Source organism: Lampris incognitus, chromosome 1, assembly GCF_029633865.1.
Source record: "Lampris incognitus isolate fLamInc1 chromosome 1, fLamInc1.hap2, whole genome shotgun sequence".
In the NCBI taxonomy this organism is placed as follows: domain Eukaryota; kingdom Metazoa; phylum Chordata; class Actinopteri; order Lampriformes; family Lampridae; genus Lampris; species Lampris incognitus.
Genome location: NC_079211.1, coordinates 20,033,903 through 20,054,424, shown reverse-complemented (window position 1 = coordinate 20,054,424; position 20,522 = coordinate 20,033,903). Strand labels below are relative to the sequence as shown.

General features: G+C 43.6%; 1 protein-coding gene across 1 annotated transcript in view; it reads left to right on the top strand.

Annotated features, from left to right (window-relative positions):
- The window catches only part of unc5a (unc-5 netrin receptor A), a 159,085-nt gene extending 138,903 nt beyond the window's left edge, over positions 1–20,182 (top strand). Inside the window, 7 exon segments of the mRNA XM_056276575.1 lie at positions 437–462; positions 1,590–1,721; positions 1,723–1,824; positions 10,123–10,272; positions 12,840–13,004; positions 13,288–13,466; positions 19,524–20,182. Of these exon segments, the coding sequence (XP_056132550.1) occupies positions 437–462; positions 1,590–1,721; positions 1,723–1,824; positions 10,123–10,272; positions 12,840–13,004; positions 13,288–13,466; positions 19,524–19,689 (920 nt within the window). The 3' untranslated portion in view covers positions 19,690–20,182.
- The last annotated feature ends 340 nt before the right edge of the window (positions 20,183–20,522 follow it).

Genomic DNA, 20,522 nt, shown 5'->3' with positions numbered 1-20,522 from the left:
TTGGATCGATCCCGGAAAGGAGCTGATGGATCTAGCCAGCAATTTGGCAGACAGAATGCTCTCTTCGGGTTGATTGGCTAATGGGAAGAGTCAGTTAACAGGCATGATGGGATTTTAGAGAAAATGTTGTCACCTTGGGCCCAATTTGTCCCCATCAAATTAGACTGGGGAGCAGAGAGGGATTATGAAATAAATGTGTCCCTCTCTGTGATGGGATGGGATGTTTTTGTGTGTCTGTCTGATTGCAAGAGATATAGTGTTGATGCCGATACTTTTCTTATGTTCTGTAACAACGCAGGGGGAACATTACTTTTGAAGTAAGATGCCATCTGAAATCTATCCGTTTCTTTAGGAGCTCACTGGCTAATTAATGTTGCAGCTTTAATATTCTAGCTCTTTTTTGTAGGGCCTGCTGTTACATTTTAAAAGTCTTCAGCATATGGAAATGATGTTGTCTTTCAGGTAAAGCAGGAAGTACTTTTGACTTCTGTTGACAAATTCCAAAAGCAGACAGGAATTCTTTTATTCCGATAGTCACCGTGTTTCCACTGGATTTTCTTTTTCTCCAGAGCCATCTATTCTTGCCAGGAATCTATCGGAGTCTCCTTTCATGTCAGTTGAATACCTCGTTCATGCATTATTTAGTAAATTGATGGCTCTCTATAGAATCTGCAAGGGGTGTGTGTGTGTGTGTGTGTGTGTGTGTGTGTGTGTGTGTATGACTATCTGTCAGTAAGTAGTAAGCATGCTGCATTGAAAAGGGATTCTGAGGTCGAAAAAAAGACCCTTCCCTTTTTCACATGCTAAATATTTATCCAGACACACCTATGCATATATGCAGCTGTACACAAAGCCATAGAAACACATGCACCGGTGCATTAATGCAAGAGTTTAGATGGTCCTTTGATGCACAACAGGTGGGATAATCTGTATTGGCATACCCATGTAGCTGGCCTAAACTACTTGCTTAACAACCCCTCAGAAATTTGAACACCAGTCTCGCGGTCCGCGGTGGCGTAGCGGACTAAGCATCAGCTTGGTGTCGATGCAGTTGCCCACTGGGGACTGGGGTTCGCACCCCGGTCTCGTCAGATCCGACTATGGCCGGACTCGATGAAGCAGCAATCATTGGCAACGCTGTCTTCGGGAGGGGGGCGGAGTCGGCTTGTGTTCGTCATGTGAATGCGTCTCTGTGTGTGTCGGAAAAACAGTGGTTCGGCTTGGATTCGCCTTGTCACGAAAGTGGGGAGGCGTCTCCTTCGAGACTGCCGGCCGGAGAGATGCAGTTGGCGAACGCATGCAATACGAGGGTGGGTGTTTGAATTAAAATAGGGATCAATTGGCCACTAAATTGGGAGAAAAAAGGGAAAAATCAGAAATAAATTTAGAAAAAAAAAAAAAAGAAATTTGAACACCTGTAAAACACACACACACACACACACACACACACACACACACACACACACACACACACACACACACACGTGTGAATCAATAATCCAGTCAAACACACATCACCCACCCCCATATACTGGCTTTTTACCCTCCACCCCAAACCCTGTCCTCTCGTCCCCTTCCCCCCACTGTAGGATGTCCTGGTAATGGGGGAGGAGCTGACCTCCGAGCCCTATTACTGCCAGCTGGAAGCGGAGACTTGCCGTGTTTTCTCTGAGCAGCTTGGCCGCTTTGCCCTGGTGGGAGAGTCTCTTCATATGGGTGCCAGCCAAGCGCCTGAGGCTGGTGCTCTTCTCTGACGCCTATTGCTCCACGCTGGAGTACAACATCAGGGTCTACTGCATGGATGACACACAGGACGTCTTCAAGGTAAAGCATGACAGATGGAGCGCTGCCAGTAATTCTGGCTGGCTGGCAGTTTTCTGGCCGTAGATTGTGAGGAGTGAGCGGCTTCGCCTCCACTGAGTGATGGGTGGACCATTATGTGTAATAGCATTGTCTGTCATGTTCGGAAAGTAAGCAGAAATGAGTTCAGACTCGCAGGGTTTAGACACAGCCATGGTAAATTGAACAATACTGCAGGCCTGATTAAACCATGTACAATTCAAGGGTGTGTGATTTGTACGTTCTCTCCAATGTATATTTAAACAATGCATATGCCTAAGCAAATCACTGTAAAGAAATACTTTATTTCCATTTGTGTGAGTTTGTGCTTCTGTGTGTGTGTGTGTGTGTGCGTGCGTGCGTGCGTGCGTGCGTGCGTGCGTGCACAAGCATGCTTGTGCGCATGCTTGTCAGTATGGTTCATGCAGTCAGTGGTTTTGCTTGGCTGCCGTGGGCCAAGATGTTTCCCATCACTTTGCTCAACACCATATTTGCCGTCTCTTATTTCCTCTCCGTACGGGCAGAGTATAATCAAGCGCTAATGCCTTCCTCCCTCCCCTGAGGATCGCCTCTGAGTAGCCTGTTAAGATTTCATTTGCATGGTTAATTAGCAAATTAAAAGGAGTCTCTCCCAACCCTCTCCCTGCAACCCCCAGTGCTCTCTCTCCCACCACCCTCTCCATCTCTTCCCTTCCACTTCCAAACTGCTCTCCTCTTCTCCCTTTGACACCACCCACAGTCAGAAGTGGCACTTCACACTCGAGTCCACTCCAGCCTGCCGTTATAGCTGCCCTCCTTGTACAGAGGTGGGGCCACCATCTACGGGAGGCTGTGGGACTTTAACCGTGGAAGGGCACTGGGGATGCACTCTGAAATTAGCACATGCACACAGAGAGCAGCAGATGAGGTGAAACTGCACAGCCTCCTCTGGCAGTGAGGTGTGAATGACTGAAACCTCTCATTCTCCCTTCTGTCTCTCCGTCTTTGCAATCCATCATTCCTCCCTCTGCCTCTCTCTCTCCTCTCTCTCTCTCTCTCTCTCTCTCTCTCTCTCTCTCTCTCTCTCTCTCTCTCTCTCTCTCTCTCTCTCTCTCTCCCTCCCTCTCTCTCTCTCCTCTCTCTCTCTCTCTCTCTCTCTCTCTCTCTCTCTCTCTCTCTCTCTCTCTCTCTCTCTCTCTCTCTCCACTTTATACAGCTATTGCATTACAGTATAGCAGGCATGCTCAGAGAACTGGCCTGCTGGCATTTCACTGCACATTATGCATAAATATGTGTAAAGTGAAGCATGCAGGACAACTAAATAGGGACCAAATACTGAATGTTGTGCTATAAAGGTGCTGTTTGTTGCAAAAATATATCATGCATGATGTTTACTCAGTAGCATCGCAGTTGTAATGAGGGGTTGACTTGATATATTCAGATAATCAGATGACATGCAGGTGTTTTGCTGCAGTGTCACTGTTCGTTGAAGTGACCTTGTACTGTGGTAGATGCAAGAAGGGAACTAGCGCATGAACATCTTTCTCTCTCCGTCTCTCTCTTGGTCTCTCTCTCTCCCTCTTTCTCTCTGCTTATTCCTCTTGCCTCTCTCGCTCTCTCACTCTCCCATTCTCTCGCTCTCTTAGCCAAGAAAAGGACATCTGAGCTTGTTGACTCCAGCACTTGTGCTGCAGAACTCGGCGGCTCCCTTGACACCCTTGAGTGCATTAGCTCCCTGTCTCTCATACAACCTGGTGCTGTGGTAAGCCACGGCGTCTCCGGGGATTTGTAGTTTTTAGTGAGTGATTTAGAATGTGGCCCACGCTGTTTGGTAATCTCGACTCCACGCTGCTCTTGGTGCTATTAGGGAGGGAGCAGTTCATTTAGCAAGTACATTAACCACTATGAGTGGAGATTAAACTTCCCTGGAGAGATGCAGCCTAATCACTAATCACTACCTTTAAAATGCACCATTTATGATTAAACTTTCAACGTTAGCCACCATCAGAGTTAATTGTATGGTGTAACAGCAGTGCATTAGCAGTAGGTGGTACAGTAGTGGACATGGCGGTGGTTATTTACGTTTACTTTAAGGTGTACCTCCAGCCCATATTAGTTTTATAGCAGAGTTTGCAGCCCCACTCTGAGGCACTCTACTGCATTTGAGGCAGGAGCACTACTTGCCACTCATAAAACAGACTCTGCACTTCTGATGGGAGGATGAAAAAGTGCCTCTGTGGATTTTGATGCTGCTGCGCATTTGGTTGCGTTGGCTGTCCAATGGCAGAGGAAACTGGAACAGCAAGAGCTGCTCGGGCTCCCTCCCCACTCCCGCTGCTGGCTGTCAGTCTCCTCTGACAAGCCTCCATCAGCCAGGCAGACTAACGCATATGTGCAGCCGCATGCACACACCCTTGAACGTGCACGTTCGCACACACACACACTCCACCCCGCAATCTTTTATCTCCCAATTAAAGCAGATTAGAACCAATGTTATTGTCTTTGATCCTAAGTGTGCAGAGGCTCTGGGGAGACTGTGACATTTCTGTCTGATGCTTGCCGTATGTTAGCAGGGCTCTGCCGAGACCAATTAAGTTAATATTTAATGTGCGTCCCACTCTTGATAGGCCTGGCCAAGGCTGGCACTGCAGCAGAGGGGACACGGTCAGTGTTCGGTGGCGACCACACTGTGCCCTCAGTTGTTCCCAGCCACACCACATAGAGAACATCACTGATAGTCAGAATGAAGCACCTGCAATGAACCCAGACCCCGGCTCACTGCTTAAGTAGACATTAAAAAAAAACCCACTATCTCTAAATAAACTGGAGGGATGTATGGTGCAAAAAAATGTTTGGAATGGAACTTGTTGGACTTTATCTGTTTATCCCACCCCCACCCCCCAGCTATCCCAGTCGCTGCTCCACCCCCTCTGCCGATCCAGGGAGGGCTGCAGACTACCGCATGCCTCCTCCGATACATGTGGAGTCACCAGCCGCTACTTTTCACCTGACAGTGAGGAGTTTCACCGGGGGGGATGTAACATGTGGGAGGATCATGCTATTACCACCAGTTCCCCCTCCCTCCTGAACAGGCGTCCCTACCAACCAGAGGAGGCGCTAGTGCGGTGACCAGGACACATACCCATGTCCGGCTTCCCACGCGCAGACACGGCCAATTGTGTCTATAGGGATGCCCGACGAAGCCGGAGGTAACATGGGGATTTGAACCGGCGACCCCCGTGTTGGTAGGCAAGAACTTGTTGGACTTTGGTTTTTGTGTAATTTAGCACCGTTAACTGTGACACACAGAATTCATCAGCTCCTTAGATTAGAATACACAATAGCTGTGGGACTAGAAAATGTCTGTTAGGCATTAGTGTGACATTTACCGAATGATATCACATTGTGTTAGTGATAGCACAATGTTTATCTTTCTCAGCAACGGGTCTGTGTTTCATAAGACCTTTGTTGTTGGGCAATAGCTCACAGTAGAGAAATAATGGTAACACTTGATAAACCTCCCACTCACTGTCAGTTTTATTTCTGCACAGAGGTTCAAAAACAGCTCTATTCTTCTATATGGAGCAGCAGGTTACTTGAGCGATACTGACATCAAAAACTTGAGACGGTGAGCTGGAGGAGTTTGTGATGAGTAATTCTTGGGAAACTTACACACTTGGAAACTTGCGTTATTATTATTTATTACCGTTATTACTACTGTAAGTGGCAGCAATAGAAATACAAGCGGTTACAGTAATAATAGCACGAGTATTCATATTGCTGTAATTGTGTTCATTACAATTTGGCAGTTGTAAAGGGGTTTCGAGAAATGCGCAAATGCCATTAAAATCCTAAGGCCTCGCTGCGACAAATGAAGAGGGAATATTTCACCTCTTAATTCCCTTTGTAATCTCAGCATTGTATATCAAACTATAAAATCGTGCTTTCATCAATATTCATGCAATAAGGGTAATTGTTTCAGCCTCTTTTGTCCCCATGTCATATAAAATTGTATCCCTGCTATTAAATGGGTGTTCAAATGATGGCCTTGGTCAGTTCAATAGAGGCCCCCTGATTTTTTTTTTGATTGATCTGACCCTTAAACTATGATTCTTCTTAATGTCGAAATGAGCTCACAGACTGTTTGCATGCAGCCCACCACGGCGGGGCTTGGTACTATAACTACTCGTGCGATAATTATTCAAGACTTTTCCCATTCATCCGTCAGGGAGGACGAAACCACTTTATGCGGCACGTAAACTAAACAATCGTCAATAGTGACTGATGAAGAGTTGTGGCAAAAAGAGAGCAATGCATGGCGCCGTAATTGCTGACAATAAGTTGAACAAGACAGTCAGCTTTATCACTGGGCCCAGCTGAGAAATTGTTTTCATATAATAATTCTATGGGCCCCCCCCCCTTCCTGCACTGTGATTTATCGGGCAAGAGTGTGCATCTTCTCCCTAACAAACAGTCCCTCCATTTATAACGGAGCAGACAAGTCCCTTCTATTTGTAGTTATTAATCAGAGTTGACTGTAGCGGGCACGGCCACTGGAGCTCAGACTGATAGACCCTCAGTCAGAGAGGAAAAGCCTGTCACCTCCTGCTGACAAATACACAGATTTATGGGCGGCACATAACCAGGCTACTCTCTATGTACAGATGCATTTGCCTGAAGAGAGCAGCTATGAAAAAGGAGACGGCTGCGATGTGAACGCCGTTATTTATCGATTTATTTATTTATTTATTTATTTTAGATTTGCGGGTCACGGCATCGCCAAGAGTGGCGGACGGGGTTTATGGGGTTATTAGTGCTTAATTAGCCCTGGTGTATCTTTCCAAGTTTCAGATGACTTACAGCCGTGACTAATTAGCTGATTTAATGCAGATTGTGTTCCCTGTCAGATCTCATTGAGTTGGCTGAAGTTAAGCAATGTTAATAGACAAGATTATTACAAACGGAGCCAAAACAATAGACGGACCCTGATGTGAATGCTTGACCTTGCTTTGACAAAAATATCACAGAGTCACATTTGGGGATTTAGAGTGTTTTGATCTGTGGCCTCCAAACCTCTCAGTCCTCTTTTTATAGGCCTCTGCTAATACTTTGATTTGTTTAACGCGTCTTTTTTTTCTTTCCTTCTTCTTCTGCTTCCTATCGGCATCCAATGGCCGGCTGTTTTGTTGGAAGAGAGTTTGGTGCAGTATCTAACCTCTTTCTGTCAGTGCCAGCCCAAAGAGATTAGCCATATGAGTGTCGCTTGTTTCCCAGTGGAGCCCGGCCCCAGTCCATCACAGTCCCAGCTCTGAGCTGCGTCTTTAGGCCAGCGTGCAGGCGATGAGGGGGAAGGGGGAAGAGTTGAAGTCGTGGAAAAATTGTGGCCATGATTGCAGTAATCCCATTATCTGTCCTGCTAAAGCTGGCCACTCTAGTGACCTCAAGACACAAATGTTAAGCTGCCTCGGTCTCCCTTCTTCCTTGCTCTCTCTCCCTCTCTCTCTCTCTCTCTCTCTCTCTCTCGCTCCCCCTCTCCCTTGCCAGCCTCATTGAATGTCAGGGGGTGGTCTTGGCTGTGCCTGACACTAAATTCACAGTCTTCACACACACCACAGGCTATCTTTAATTCTGTCAGAACAAAAGGGGTTTTTTCTCCTACAGGACTAGAACTTCTTGCCCATCTCATGCATCTTAATGTCGCCGCAGTTGCAAGGGGTCACAGCAGAACTGCCGTCCTCATCCTCAGACAACGGAAAGACAATTTAGCCCTCGGTAATGACAAAAATGTGATTTGATATACTTATTCAAACCCTGCGTTGTTTCCCTCGGAGAGTAAATAATGTGGTCAAAATCAGCTTCTCATTTGTTAGTTCTCTCACAGTGTCGTTTGTTAACAGGATAATGGGGCATAAAGGAGGCTATTACTCTTCCAGTCCAGAGCATATGCTGAAATCCCACACACAGAAACACGCACACACACACATGCATGTACATACACACATATGAGCAAAGCTGCACAAGAGGGACAATGCAGCTTCAAAGCTAAGACCCACTGTCATGAAAACGCATGCATGCAAACACACACATGCACACACAAGCATACTTATATATATGCACAAATAAGCAAAACTACACAAGCAGGACAAGGGAGCATCAAAACCAGGACCCACTCATTGTGTGTGTCCCTCTCTCTCTCTCTCTCTCTCTCTCTCTCTCTCTCTCTCTCTCTCTCTCTCTCTCTCTCTCTCTCATGCATACACAAACACATTCACTCAAGACGTACTTCATATGTCCAAGCCAAGTGTATTATCCAGTGTTCTGTTCTAGCCCCGCATTTTAATCAGTGTCTGTGCCCTGTGCCACAGCCAGGAGGGACATGTCCCAGAACTTGTTCTGATTGTAATCCTGTCGTGTCAGTCCCGAACCGGACCACTGCTACATGGAGGAGTTAGTATGCGCCCTGGTAGCTAGATGCTGATAATAAGATAATTGGCATTCAGCTGTCTTTCTCCTGTTAACCAGGCCCATAGATCTACTGCTAGGTCAGAGTCCCAATCAAAGTCCACCAGAACCAATTTGCAATGCTAATCACCATTACCGAATAATTGTGCTTAAGAACTGTGTTAAATGAACCTCTCTGGAAACCCCTACAAAGTGCCTTTTGTCTGAGTAAGAGACATAACAGGAGGTTTTTAATTCTGTGGAGAACACTCTTCTTCCCTCTGTTATTAACTTATTAGACCTCAGCACTTTGATTCAAAGCTATCGTCTGACCTTTCCACTCCGGAGAAGTGGGATTGGTAACCACCCAAGGCTTCGGCATGGCTCTACAACAAGAGTATTCAAGCCTAGATGCACACATTTGATTCTGCTCACCGTACATCCGTATGATTCTGACATTTCGGCGAATAAGAGGAACTAACATGAAGACAGGAGGATGGCGTACGGGGAAGACAACCCCGTTGAAATAATATTCATGCGAACACGGAGCTGGGAACTAAGCAAACAAGGAAATTAGCAAAGCACTAAGCAAACATGCAAATTGGACTCAGTGTCTGCACTAGAAAAAAAAAAAGCTCATTCAGTGAAAAGCGAGATCACATAAAGCAACGGAGGCAGGTAGAGATTCCAAATGGATAATCAACAACTTCCCTTTCAATATAATTGGAATCGGTCCGCTCCATTCCAGGGAAAGAGTGCAGAAAATTGAATCAGCGGTGTGCAGATAGAAATCGCTGCCTTTCTCCATCTTAATTAGATGTCTTTGCTGAAATCATACCATGGACAACCATGCTGGCATTCGGTGCTATACAATATATGGTAGTTATCTGCACATACATTGCCCTCATGAAGCTGTCCTCTTTGAGAAACGTCTTTTAAAGTCCTAAGCATATTCTCACAGATTGCCTTTCCCTCTGCTACCATCTTCTTTTCTTCTTGCATGGGATGAGGAAAAAAAAACAAAAAAAAGCTGATTTTCAAGGCCTTCCCTTATTTCTAATTCCCGAAACCAGGTTTCCTCTGTTGCAACATGCGTCTCTGATTGGAGGGCGGGCTTGCATGTGTGAATATCGGCCAAAGTGTTGAGTTCCGGAGGACCCCCTTACAAGCAAAGTGTCGAGCTCAAAATAAATTGATAGATCAGAGGAGAGCACGACGGGTATTATCATCCCATTCCAGATGGTCATTTTGATGGCAACAAATGGTCCACCACGCAAGTCTCACAGAGATTAAAATATTAAGTATGCATTTACAAATCTCTCCTGGCACAAAAACAAAAATGAAATTAAGGAGATTCGCCATGCGCGAACAATGAGCAGTTGAATAATGGCTTATTCACTTACTTCATCACAGCCCAGGTAGCTAGTAGGCCTGGCTTGCTGCTGTATTTGCATGCAAATGCAATTCCTGGGCGCCGGGTGAACACACACGCCGAGTCAGGGAAGTAACCTTGCAGTGACATTAAAGTGCTGTTAAGACAATTCGGGCCAACCTGCTGAGGCTTCATGTAGGGACAGCATCTCCTTGTCCTAAGATGTACTACGCTTGCCTCTTGTCCTTGGTGTGTGTGTGTGTGGGTATGCTAGCACGCAAGCCCGAGTGTGTGTATTCATCTGTTCATGTGCCCATTAGCCTCCTGGTGTTTCTATAAGCATAGGTTTGGTTAAAAGCCGTATCTGCCCATGGGCAACTGTACATTTCCCCCTGCCTTTTTTTTTTTTTTTTTACACACGAGTGTGATTGTGATGGCAAATGCATGTCCTAATGGGCCTGTTGTCTTCGTCCCCCTTTGTCTTCCATCAGGAGGTGATGCAAATGGAGCGGCAGCTCGGGGGTCGGCTGATCGACGAGCCTCACGTCCTCCTTTTCAAAGACAGCTACCACAACCTGCGTCTGTCCATCCACGACATGCCTCAGGCCCACTGGAGGAGCAAGCTGCTAGCCGGCTACCAGGTGTGCTGGCCTGCCCTGGAGGCTGCAGTGGCAAAGAGTCACTCCACATCACAGTAGTAGCAGCCAAGTTTAATACAAGTGCTCAACTGAATTTTTCCAGTTTGTGTCACAGCACTTTGATTTTTTTTGCTATGTGTTTATGCATATTGTATTTCACCGGTTAATCTAAAATTGGTCTTGCGAGTTTTTTGTTGTTGTAGCTTTTCATAGAAATGAAAAAAAAGAGTGATATAGGGAAATTTTGGGCTACTGAGCAATCACAAGTTCTGCAGGATGAACTTTTTATTGCTAATGAGGGCCCGTGGTCTACTTCCCTTTCTGGAGAATTGTTTTATTTTTAGTTGGTTCAGAGTTTTAATTAAGCATGTTTTGGTTTTGCTCCAGTTGATCACTTTAAAGATTCCCACAAAGGGGTCTTTTTTTTCCCATTCAGATACTGCAGCACTTTTCAGTCTAATAACCTCTTTAGCCTTGGCACTGTGTGTGACTTAAACTCAGTCTTTGAACTCATGGGAACTTTTTCATTATTGTGTGCATGTGTGTGAATGAGCAAAAAAGTATGTGTTTGGGCAAATGCGCATGCAGAAATAAATGTATGCGTGTTCTCCGTGTGTGTGCATAGATGCAGCAGCTATGAGTATGAGCTTTGAGTGTCTGTGTGTGTGTATTGTATGTATGCCTGGATGTTTATTTCATGTTGTGTGTGCATGCATTTACTTGTGAACATACATTGGGCATGTCTATATAACTTTGTTAAAAGAAACACTCAACGGTAGCGAAAGTGCTATATATACTATTGTTGATTTGTGCAGTTACCCAATGCACACTATCTATCATCTAGACACAGGGAGGTTTATGTATCAGCCGTGCCACACACAGATCGGCTTGCTTAGCGCTGTTATAGATAAAATATCACCAAGCTAAGTTTAGCCTACTTTTAACTCAAACAATTAAATTTAATATGGTACCTGATTCTTCTGCCCTCTGCCATATTTAAGATTTGACAGATATATTTTATAAGAGAGTTATGTGCAATAGCTGTACTTTAACATTGAGAGCAACTGTATCTATGCAGTGGCTAGAATGTGTGCGGTGACATGTCGTGATGGACGTCTAGCAAACACTCACTTCTGAGCCAAATATTTCTCCGTTTTACCCGAGACGCCTAGATGTTGGGTTGTTGTTTTTTTCGGGGGGGGTTGTTTTTCGTTTTTTTTTTTTCCTTCCTTCGGCGAGTCACCCAAAAATGGCCCTAGAGCTCCAGCCTGACTGATTACATTTGTGCCTCGTCTCTCGGGGGACGCTCTGTCGAAATATAGAGCAGTATGTAAATATCTGGAACTTCACAACCTGAATCTTGGCACCTCTCCACCCCTCCTCTACTCCCGCACTCACCACACCTGCCTGGCCTGCTGCACTGCAGCCCTGAGAGAGAGAAAGAAGAGAAGAGAAGGGGGAGGGGGGGTTGGACTGCTCAGAAAGGACTAAAACATGTTCTGGCTGTAACTATGTGAGCATTGAGCACCATGTCCCCAAAGAGAACACACAGGCTGCACCGAGCAAGCAGCGGCAGCAGCAGCAGCAGCAACAATGCACCCAGAACAGAGGCTTATTCCTCTGGACTGTGCCTGTTCATTTGGAAGTGTTATTCCCCCCTCAGCAGTGCGGTCAGAAAAGGCCTTTAGAGTCCCTGAGGTCCCGTGAAGACTCTCGCCCTGCTCCTTCTCCCGTCGGTCTGCCGGGGTAACAGTGCCCCCGTTCGGCCGTCGTGGTGTACTGTAAGCCCCGATCCGCTCCCAAAACGAGTTCCCGTCCGCTGTTGAACTCGGCGTGGAAGTCAGGCGTTGGTGTGTCCTGTTTTTTTTTTCAGTCTTACCTCGCTTCCTCTCTTGGGATATGCAAATTAGACATGAATATGGAGCAACACAAAAAGAGAGAGAGAGAAATGTAGAAATTGTTAGTCATGAATAACTTTTGCCCAAGCAATTCCTAGTAGGCTACCGTAGCTGTTTACTAGAAAGAGGCTAACGTTGCATTGTGATAGCACTCTTGTAGAGAAATACCTTTTATGGCAGGGGGACATTTTACATGAATTAATTTACATTTCAAATAGAGCCCTGACGTTTTAGCCATTAAAACACAAATACCAGGCGCCATACTGACTTCAGGAAGGCTTCGGCACCCAGGAACGTACGTACATGTACAAAACAAAGAAGATTAAGAAATTTAACACAGCGTATAAAAATAGATCATCTTATCTGAGGTAGTGATAGCTTTAATTTTACAATACTTAATTTAGTCAGTTCTGTTGTAGACAGCTCAAAACACAATTTAAAGAAACGATCGACACTGAGGGTGCAGTATTTTTCTTAGACCTTGCAAGAGCCCTGTTATTGTAAACTCAGATGTATGTAGCCACGTTAGCCAGATGATGATGGGCTGTGTCAGTATAATTAATGATGACTGTGGTGTATTCATGGCAGGCGGTCCTGTTATGCCGTGTTGCAAGCACACGGTCTGACTGTGCCGCTACGGCGCTGTTTGTGTGTGCCGCGTGTATTCTGCAGGAGATCCCGTTCTACCACATCTGGAACGGTTCCCAGCGGTACCTGCACTGCACGTTCACTCTTGAGCGGCTCAGCCTCAGCACCTGTGAGCTCACCTGCCAGCTGTGCGTGTGGCAGGTGGAGGGGGAGGGACAGAGCTTTAGCCTCGACTTCAACATTGCCAAGGTAACACTCAGCATGCATGATAACTCAGGGCCCATTAATTCATTACACAACCACCATTTTTCCCCCCCAACATTTCATTTCTTTCAGTGCCAAAAATGACTGATTTTCAGTGCTAGGCTGAGATAAAGAAGTACTAATAAGCCCCTCGATAGCCACCACCTGCAAAAGTGATGACTATCGAGAGGGTTATTAGTAAAGTCATGTGGCAAATCAAACATTTTTTTTTACTATCTTTATGCAATAGTATTTCCATATGGATTCTTGCTTCACGGTCTCCAACCAGGATGCTAGAGCCCTGGACTCTGAGTTTTTGTTGATGGACAGTAGTGCCACAGCCCTGGCGGGGCCCAGCGCCTTCCAGATCCCATATCTCATCAGGCAGAAGATCTGCAGCAGCCTGGATGCCCCATGCCCAAATGGAGCCGACTGGAGAATGCTAGCGCAAAGACTCAAACTTGAGAGGTAAATAGCAACGGTCCAGTATTTTAGCACCTTATCTGATTCCCTCGAGCACTATTGGATGGGTAAGTTAACAAAAGGGAATACAGTGGAACTTCATTCATCCAAAGTCCTTGGGAATTGAGGTTTGAATGGGTGGAATTCATTTTCGCACCACTTAAAATTGTTGCATGTTTCAAATATGTGTGTAAACACACATTGTGATGTTCTCCATAGAATTTGGTGATTTAATTGATCAAATTGCAGGAAGGAATTTTCCTCACACAGAATGAACAGAAAATATCTTTGTGCTTCTAGGCTGACATTTCAGTAGATTAGTCGTTTCAGAAGTCTTAGGTTCAGATAAACAAGATTTTACCCTGGAAGCGGAAAACCCCGTATCTTATAAATGTTTGAGCTGATAGCTGTCGTTTCTTTCATGAAGCACACTACCTTCTTCACTTTTCCCCAGAAGTGGGTCAGCCACTTAATTGAAATTATGCCTTCTACATTTTACCCAAATGCTGCAATTGAAATGATAATATGCTAACTACCTTAAGAGCCAAAAAGATAGGGGAGGATTGGGTCCATGCCCATTTTGATCAAATCGAGAAAAGAAACTTGTTCTTTGTCACAATTATTGTACTTTCTCATTGGCGTGCTTTTCAAAAAATGGAGCCAAACTCAGATCAAGTTACCCTGCGGTATTATGTCTTCTGTGTAATGGAATCAAATAGGTTCACTTCATTTGTTCAATCAGATATACTTACCCAATTAATTACATATTCAATTGATGCAGTACGGGTTCAATTAGCAATGTTTTGCACAGCACGATCGATTCTCGTTTAATCCTCAGAAGGGAGCGGCTGCCCTGTTGTTAGATCAGTCCTAAATGTGTTTTAATGATATGGCTGCTGCTTTCTGACATGCTGTCTTGCAGTGTGTTTCTGTGTGTTTCTGTTTGAAGTATTCTAAGTCAAAAGCATTTAAGATGTCAAGAAACCTCGTTTTAGATTAGTTTTTTTTTTCTGAAGTGTTGTGCAATTGTCTGATTTTGAATTTCACAAAATTAAGCTTGTTTTTTCCAAAATAGTGAAAATAACCTTGGGGCCCTAACTCAGTCTGTTTCATAACAAAAAGTGTTATGTTGGCTCTTTTGAACAGATAAGGCTTGTCTACAACCATATTTTTGACATTTTTGACTGGCACTGTCTTTGTTGAGCACGTTTCACAGCAAAAGGTAGGCATCGCCTACTGTTACCATAAATCCAGTTGGCCAAAATAGTACAGTCTTATGGTGGTTTTAGCACATTTGCCTGCGAAGCTACCATACTTGTCATTATCATCGAAATTGAGAAAGCACATAGTTTTTAATCCGGTAAAAACTCGTAGTATTGATTTTGTTCAATGCAAAAAACAAAAAAAAAGCTTTGAGGATACGAAGGTGCTATCTTGTACTCTCTCCAAACTTCCTCAAGGTAAATTTAAAGTTTCCAGTCAAAGAAAGTTGAATCAGTTCATCTGGACACAAGCAAGCAAGCAAAATTTTATTTATATAGCACTTTTAAAAACACACCATTACAAAGTACTTTACACTCTATACACAAAATAAAAATAAATTCATAAAATAAATTGAAGGAATATAAAAACATTGCATTGGGAGTAACAGACCAAGCTAAAAATGAAACAAAACAGAAGTCAGGGGTGGGGATCTCTAAAAAGGCTTGCCTGAAAAGATGGGTTTTTAGAAGCCCCTTGAAACAGTCCAAAGATTCAGCGAATCTAATGGATTGGGGGAGATTATTCCAGAGGCTTGGGGTTAAAACTGCAAAGGTGCGGTCACCTTTTGTTTTGCAGTTGGAGTGAGGAATGGATAAAAGACCAAGGTTTGAGGATCGGAGTGGTCAGGAAGTGGAATGATGAACGAGAGGATCAGAAATATAACCGGGGGCAAGATAATGCAGTGCTTTAAATGTAATCAATAAGATTTTATAGAATATTCTGAATTTTACAGGAAGCCAGTGGAGGGATGCAAGAATAGGGGTAATATAGGACCTACGGCTAGTTCTAGATAGTAGTCTATCCGCTGCATTCTGAACCAGCTGTAGACGATTTGAATTAACTTGGTTGAGGCCAGAGTAGAGGGAGCTACAGTAATCTAGATGGGAGAAAATTAATGTGTGAATGAATTTTTCGATATTCTGAAAAGACAAAATATTTCTGATTTTTGCAATAGTTCGTAGCTGAAGAAAACAGGATTGGGCAAGCTTAGTAACATGGTGATCAAAAGACATATTCTGGTCAAAGCTGATACCAAGATTTTTAGCGGTAGGTTTGATGTTTGAATGAAGTGGACCAATAAACTGATCAACTGCGGTAACAAAGTTCTCAGGACCAATTAACAGAACTTCGGTTTTGTCGGGGTTTAGATTGAGGAAATTAAGGGACATCCAGTCTTTGGTGGCAGCTAAGCAATCATGGAGGGAGGACAGTTGATTCAGGTTATTGGGTTTGGCAGAGAAATAGATGTGTATCATCGGTATAACAGTGGTATGACATGTCTGGGAAGTGACTAAACAAATCACCCAGAGGAAGCATGTATAAAGAGAAGAGGATTGGCCCAAGGACAGACCCCTGAGGGACTCCACACAGTAGGGGAGCTGACGAGGATAAAATATTGTTAATACAAACATTAAAATATCTATTTGTCAGATAAGAGCGAAACCAATTTAACACTGTACCAGAAATGCCAACCCAGATCTCCAACCTATCAAGTAAGATAGCATGGTATCAAAGGCAGCAGTTAAATCTAGGAGAATAAGAATAGTGTATTCACCTTTATCAGCATGCATAAGAATGTCACTGGACACTCTTAGCAATGCAGTCTCAGTACTATGCTTGTCATGAAAGCCAGATTGAAATTTATCAAAAATGTTATGACCCTCAGTCAGCTGCAGGATTTGGTCTGTAACATTTTTTTCAAGGATTTGGATAAGAAGTAAAGTTTGGAAATAGGTCTATAATTCCCAACCCTTGCCAGATCAAGGGAGGGCTTTTTTGAAGTGGGGGGGCTGAACACATGCAATTTTAAAGTAGTCAGGTACAGACCCGGATGTGAGTGAGCAGTTGATGATAGCGAGCAGGCTGGGACCTAAGCCATGGAGGATGGATTTTAAAAATTTTGCTGGAACTATATCACTGGGACTGGAGGAGGGACGCATGAGGTCTACAGTATTAACAAGGAACTGAAGAGATACGGGAGCAAATTCCAATATTAAAATCAGATGGCTGAAAGGGGCGGGGGGCAGTGGGGGTAAAATTGGACCTTAGACCATCGATCTTGTCAACAAAGAAAGACAAGAAATTTTCACAGTCATTAGCAGAACAGGCAGAAATGGTAGGAAGAGAGGGATTCACCAGCTGATTGATAGTACTAAACAGAGACCTAGGGTTATGTTTATTACTCTCAATCAAGTCAGAGAAGTAAGCAGCGCTCACATCTTTCATAGTTTGATTCAATTCAGATAATAACTCCTTTATGTGGAGTTGATGAACTTCAATAGCAGATTTTTTTTTTCCATCTGCGTTCAGCCTTCCTATATTCCCTTCTTTTTTGACGGATGTTTCATTGATCCAAGGGGTTGTGTTAATAACTGGGACAGCCCTGGAAGTATATGGAGCTGAAAAATCAAGGGCAGATATACACAAATCATTAAACCAACTAACTTGGTCATTAATGTTGGTGGAGAGAGAAGGGCAGCCAGACTGGAAAAATAACTACAAAACATGGCTGCTGACTGCTTATTAAAGATGCGAGAGTTAATTATACATTTATGGGGGTAGTGTAGTAGGTCGTAAAGAAGAATCAAATGTAATACATTTAATGTCAGAGACAAAATCAATCTTATTCAGGGAATTAAGAGACATGTTCAGGGTGAATACTAAATCAAGGGTGTGCCCACGGTTATGTGTGGGGCCAGTGACATGCTGCACAAGGTTAAAAGATCTAGAAAGGCTTAAAAAATCTCTGACAAATTTGTTAAAAGGATTATCAATATGGATATTAAAATCACCAACTATAATGGCCCTATCAAATTTAAGAACAAGAGAGGACAATAGCTCAGAGAATTCATTAAGAAAACCTGTAGATGAATTGGGGGGGGGGGGATAAATAATTTTTCAGCAAATTGGGTTGTCACACACAATTTTAAAAGTGTAAGACTTCAAAACTATTAAAAGAACCAGAAGTAAAAAGAACATAAGTGTAATGGCTCTTAGAGGGCAACTACTATACCCCCACCATGACCTGTTAACCTGTCTGCATTCAGAAAATTATAGCTGGGTGGGCAGAGCTCCACTAGAGGGGCGCACTCCCCAGGTTTAAGCCAGGTCTCAGTGAGAAATAGAAAGTCAAGGTTGATGGAAGTAATTAAATCACTGAGAATAAAAGACTTTGGAACAAGGGGCTTAGTTGGGCTGGAATCACCCAGCAGACTGTAATCAAATTATCTGGCCTGAAAGTCGAAGACACATAATGCAAAGGGTAGTGGGTAATAAATTGTGGCCTAATCCTAAAAGGAATATTGTAAGAGCCATGGGGTGAGAGAGGACTCACCTTTAGAAGAGCTGGATTACAAAGGGCAACAGGTGATAATGAACTGGAAACATTATGTTCCATGTAACAAAGGTATTTTTTTATCTATACCTATGAGACTAACCTGGGGGACTGTGTGGAGTGTAAATAGTCATTCATGAATACCAAACCGCACAGTGTAATGAAAATTAGTGCACAACATTTATTGAGAGATACGTTTCATCACTCATCTAAGTGACCTCTTCAGTCTAAACTGACTGTAGGTATCCCCACCCCTTATAAACAATACAGTTGCATAGCGACCGAAACCAACGACTAGTTTCATATGCAAATATGAGTGTGGCCATTAGCTAGAGTTACAAATATGGGCGTGGCCATATTAAACCAATCATTGGTTTCGGTCATCATGCCACTGTATTGTTTATAAGGGGTGGAGATACCTGCAGTCAGTTTAGACTGAAGAGATCCCTTAGCTCAATCAATCAGATTTTATTTGTAGAGCACTTTTCATACAAACAAATGTAACACAAAGTGCTTCACACAATAAAACAGTAAAATCCACACACACACACACACACACACACACACACACACACACACACACACACACACACACACACACAAAAGTGATGTATAAAAAAATAGACGAGTGATGAAATGCATCTGTCAAGAAATGATGTGTCCAGATGAACTGATTCAACTTCCTTTGATTTTCTTACCTGGGTTATTGACCATGCATAAAGACATTGAAGTTTCCAGGTCTTTTTCCCCTGTTTGGTTTATTTCCGTTTCATACTCAGGAGTCATGCTGTTGTTGTTTTTTTTTTATTTCCTCCTCTGTCATGTGTTCTACATAACAGTTGAGGCCCCAGACATTTGGAAAACAGAAAAAGGCCATTAATCGAACAAGCCTGCTCAGGTACCACAGGGATCAGCTCCCACTCAGCATCAAATATAAAGCTGGCCGGGACCATGGCTTTGTTGGCATTGATTGAGTTTGATCGCTGGGGTTCTGCTCCTAAAATGGAAAAGGTCACTTCCGACTTAACTGGGAAAGTCCATATAGGATTTGCTATATGGGATTTAGGGCCAATTCTAACATCAATGGAAAAAACTCTGAGGCTTATGCTCTTAGGCTAAAGTGAGGCTTCAAATGAAATTTGAGATTCTGTATTTGATGGTAGTTTTAAAGGCTCCACTGAGCAAATGGTGCTCCTGAGCTTTTGTGATTTTTTTTTAAACACACTTTCTTGGGATATAGCAATATAAAACACCATAAAACGTGGCATTTAGAGATGTACTGTATCAAAATACAATAGCACTGTAAAAACAGATGAAACAGTGCCCAAGAATAAAAGGGTCTTGAGAGAGAGAAAAAAAGAAGCTGTGACAATAAGTTGTGACGTGTATAATTTCATTTTGAGTCTTTCATTGTTCTTTTCTTGTCTTTTTCCTCTGCTCTGCGCCACCATTCCCTTTGCACACAGACACATGAGTTTCTTTGCATCCAAAGCGAGCCCGACGTCTGTGATTCTGGACCTGTGGGAGGCGCAGCACTTCCACAGCGGGAACATCAACCAGCTGGCCACCGTCATGGCTGACATCGGTAAACAGGAAGCCATGATCTTTTTGGTTTCTGATGGTGAATGCTAGCCCAGATAAGGAGAGACTGGTGTAGGTTAAAGTACAGTACACGACAAATAAACAAAACATCGAGAAAAAACGGACGGGGGGAGGACGGAGGAGCGGCACTCTTCCTATCTGTTTCCCCCTGTACTTGACATAAGAGTTTAACACCTGAGAATTGGGGTTCATGCAGGTTCAAGTCTCTCTGTCCATTATGAGAAGAGAAGCATAATATCTTCATATGGCAGATCAACAAGGGAAGAATTAGGGTTATCTGGTTAATATATATTCATAAAAGCAGCACAACACAAGTGCATGGAAAACAACCCTTTATGTTTAACCAAATAAAAAGGTTTTGTTTTTGTTTTATTTTAATTCTTTATTTGGAGCAATGAGAGATTAAGTTACTCCAAGCCCTTGGTTATACTCGAGGCTTAAGATTAACATCATATTAAGATGCATTTTTAAGAAACTGGTTATATATGGCCAATAAGGAGCAATATGCAAGAATATTAGTGAAACTTTGCTGCTTTGTGTTGAGTTAAAGGTCCATGATTTTAAAAAGGTATATGGCAAAAGGTGAGGTGGTAGCCATCTATTTCTCTCAATATTTTCAGAAACATAGCTCAGTGCCAGCCATTTCAGGTAGAGGAGAACAGGCCACTTATGCAATTGGCTGGTTCATCGGATTACATCACATGGACATGTAACACATTTCACCAAGGTCATCAGGGTCTGCAAAACTTCCTTTCTAATCCCCCTCACAGCCCCCCATGGCATTGCATAGGTGTGCAACTCATATGTGTCATCATCTGTTTCAAAGCAGACAGGAAAACTGTAGTACATCATGGGCTTGCAGG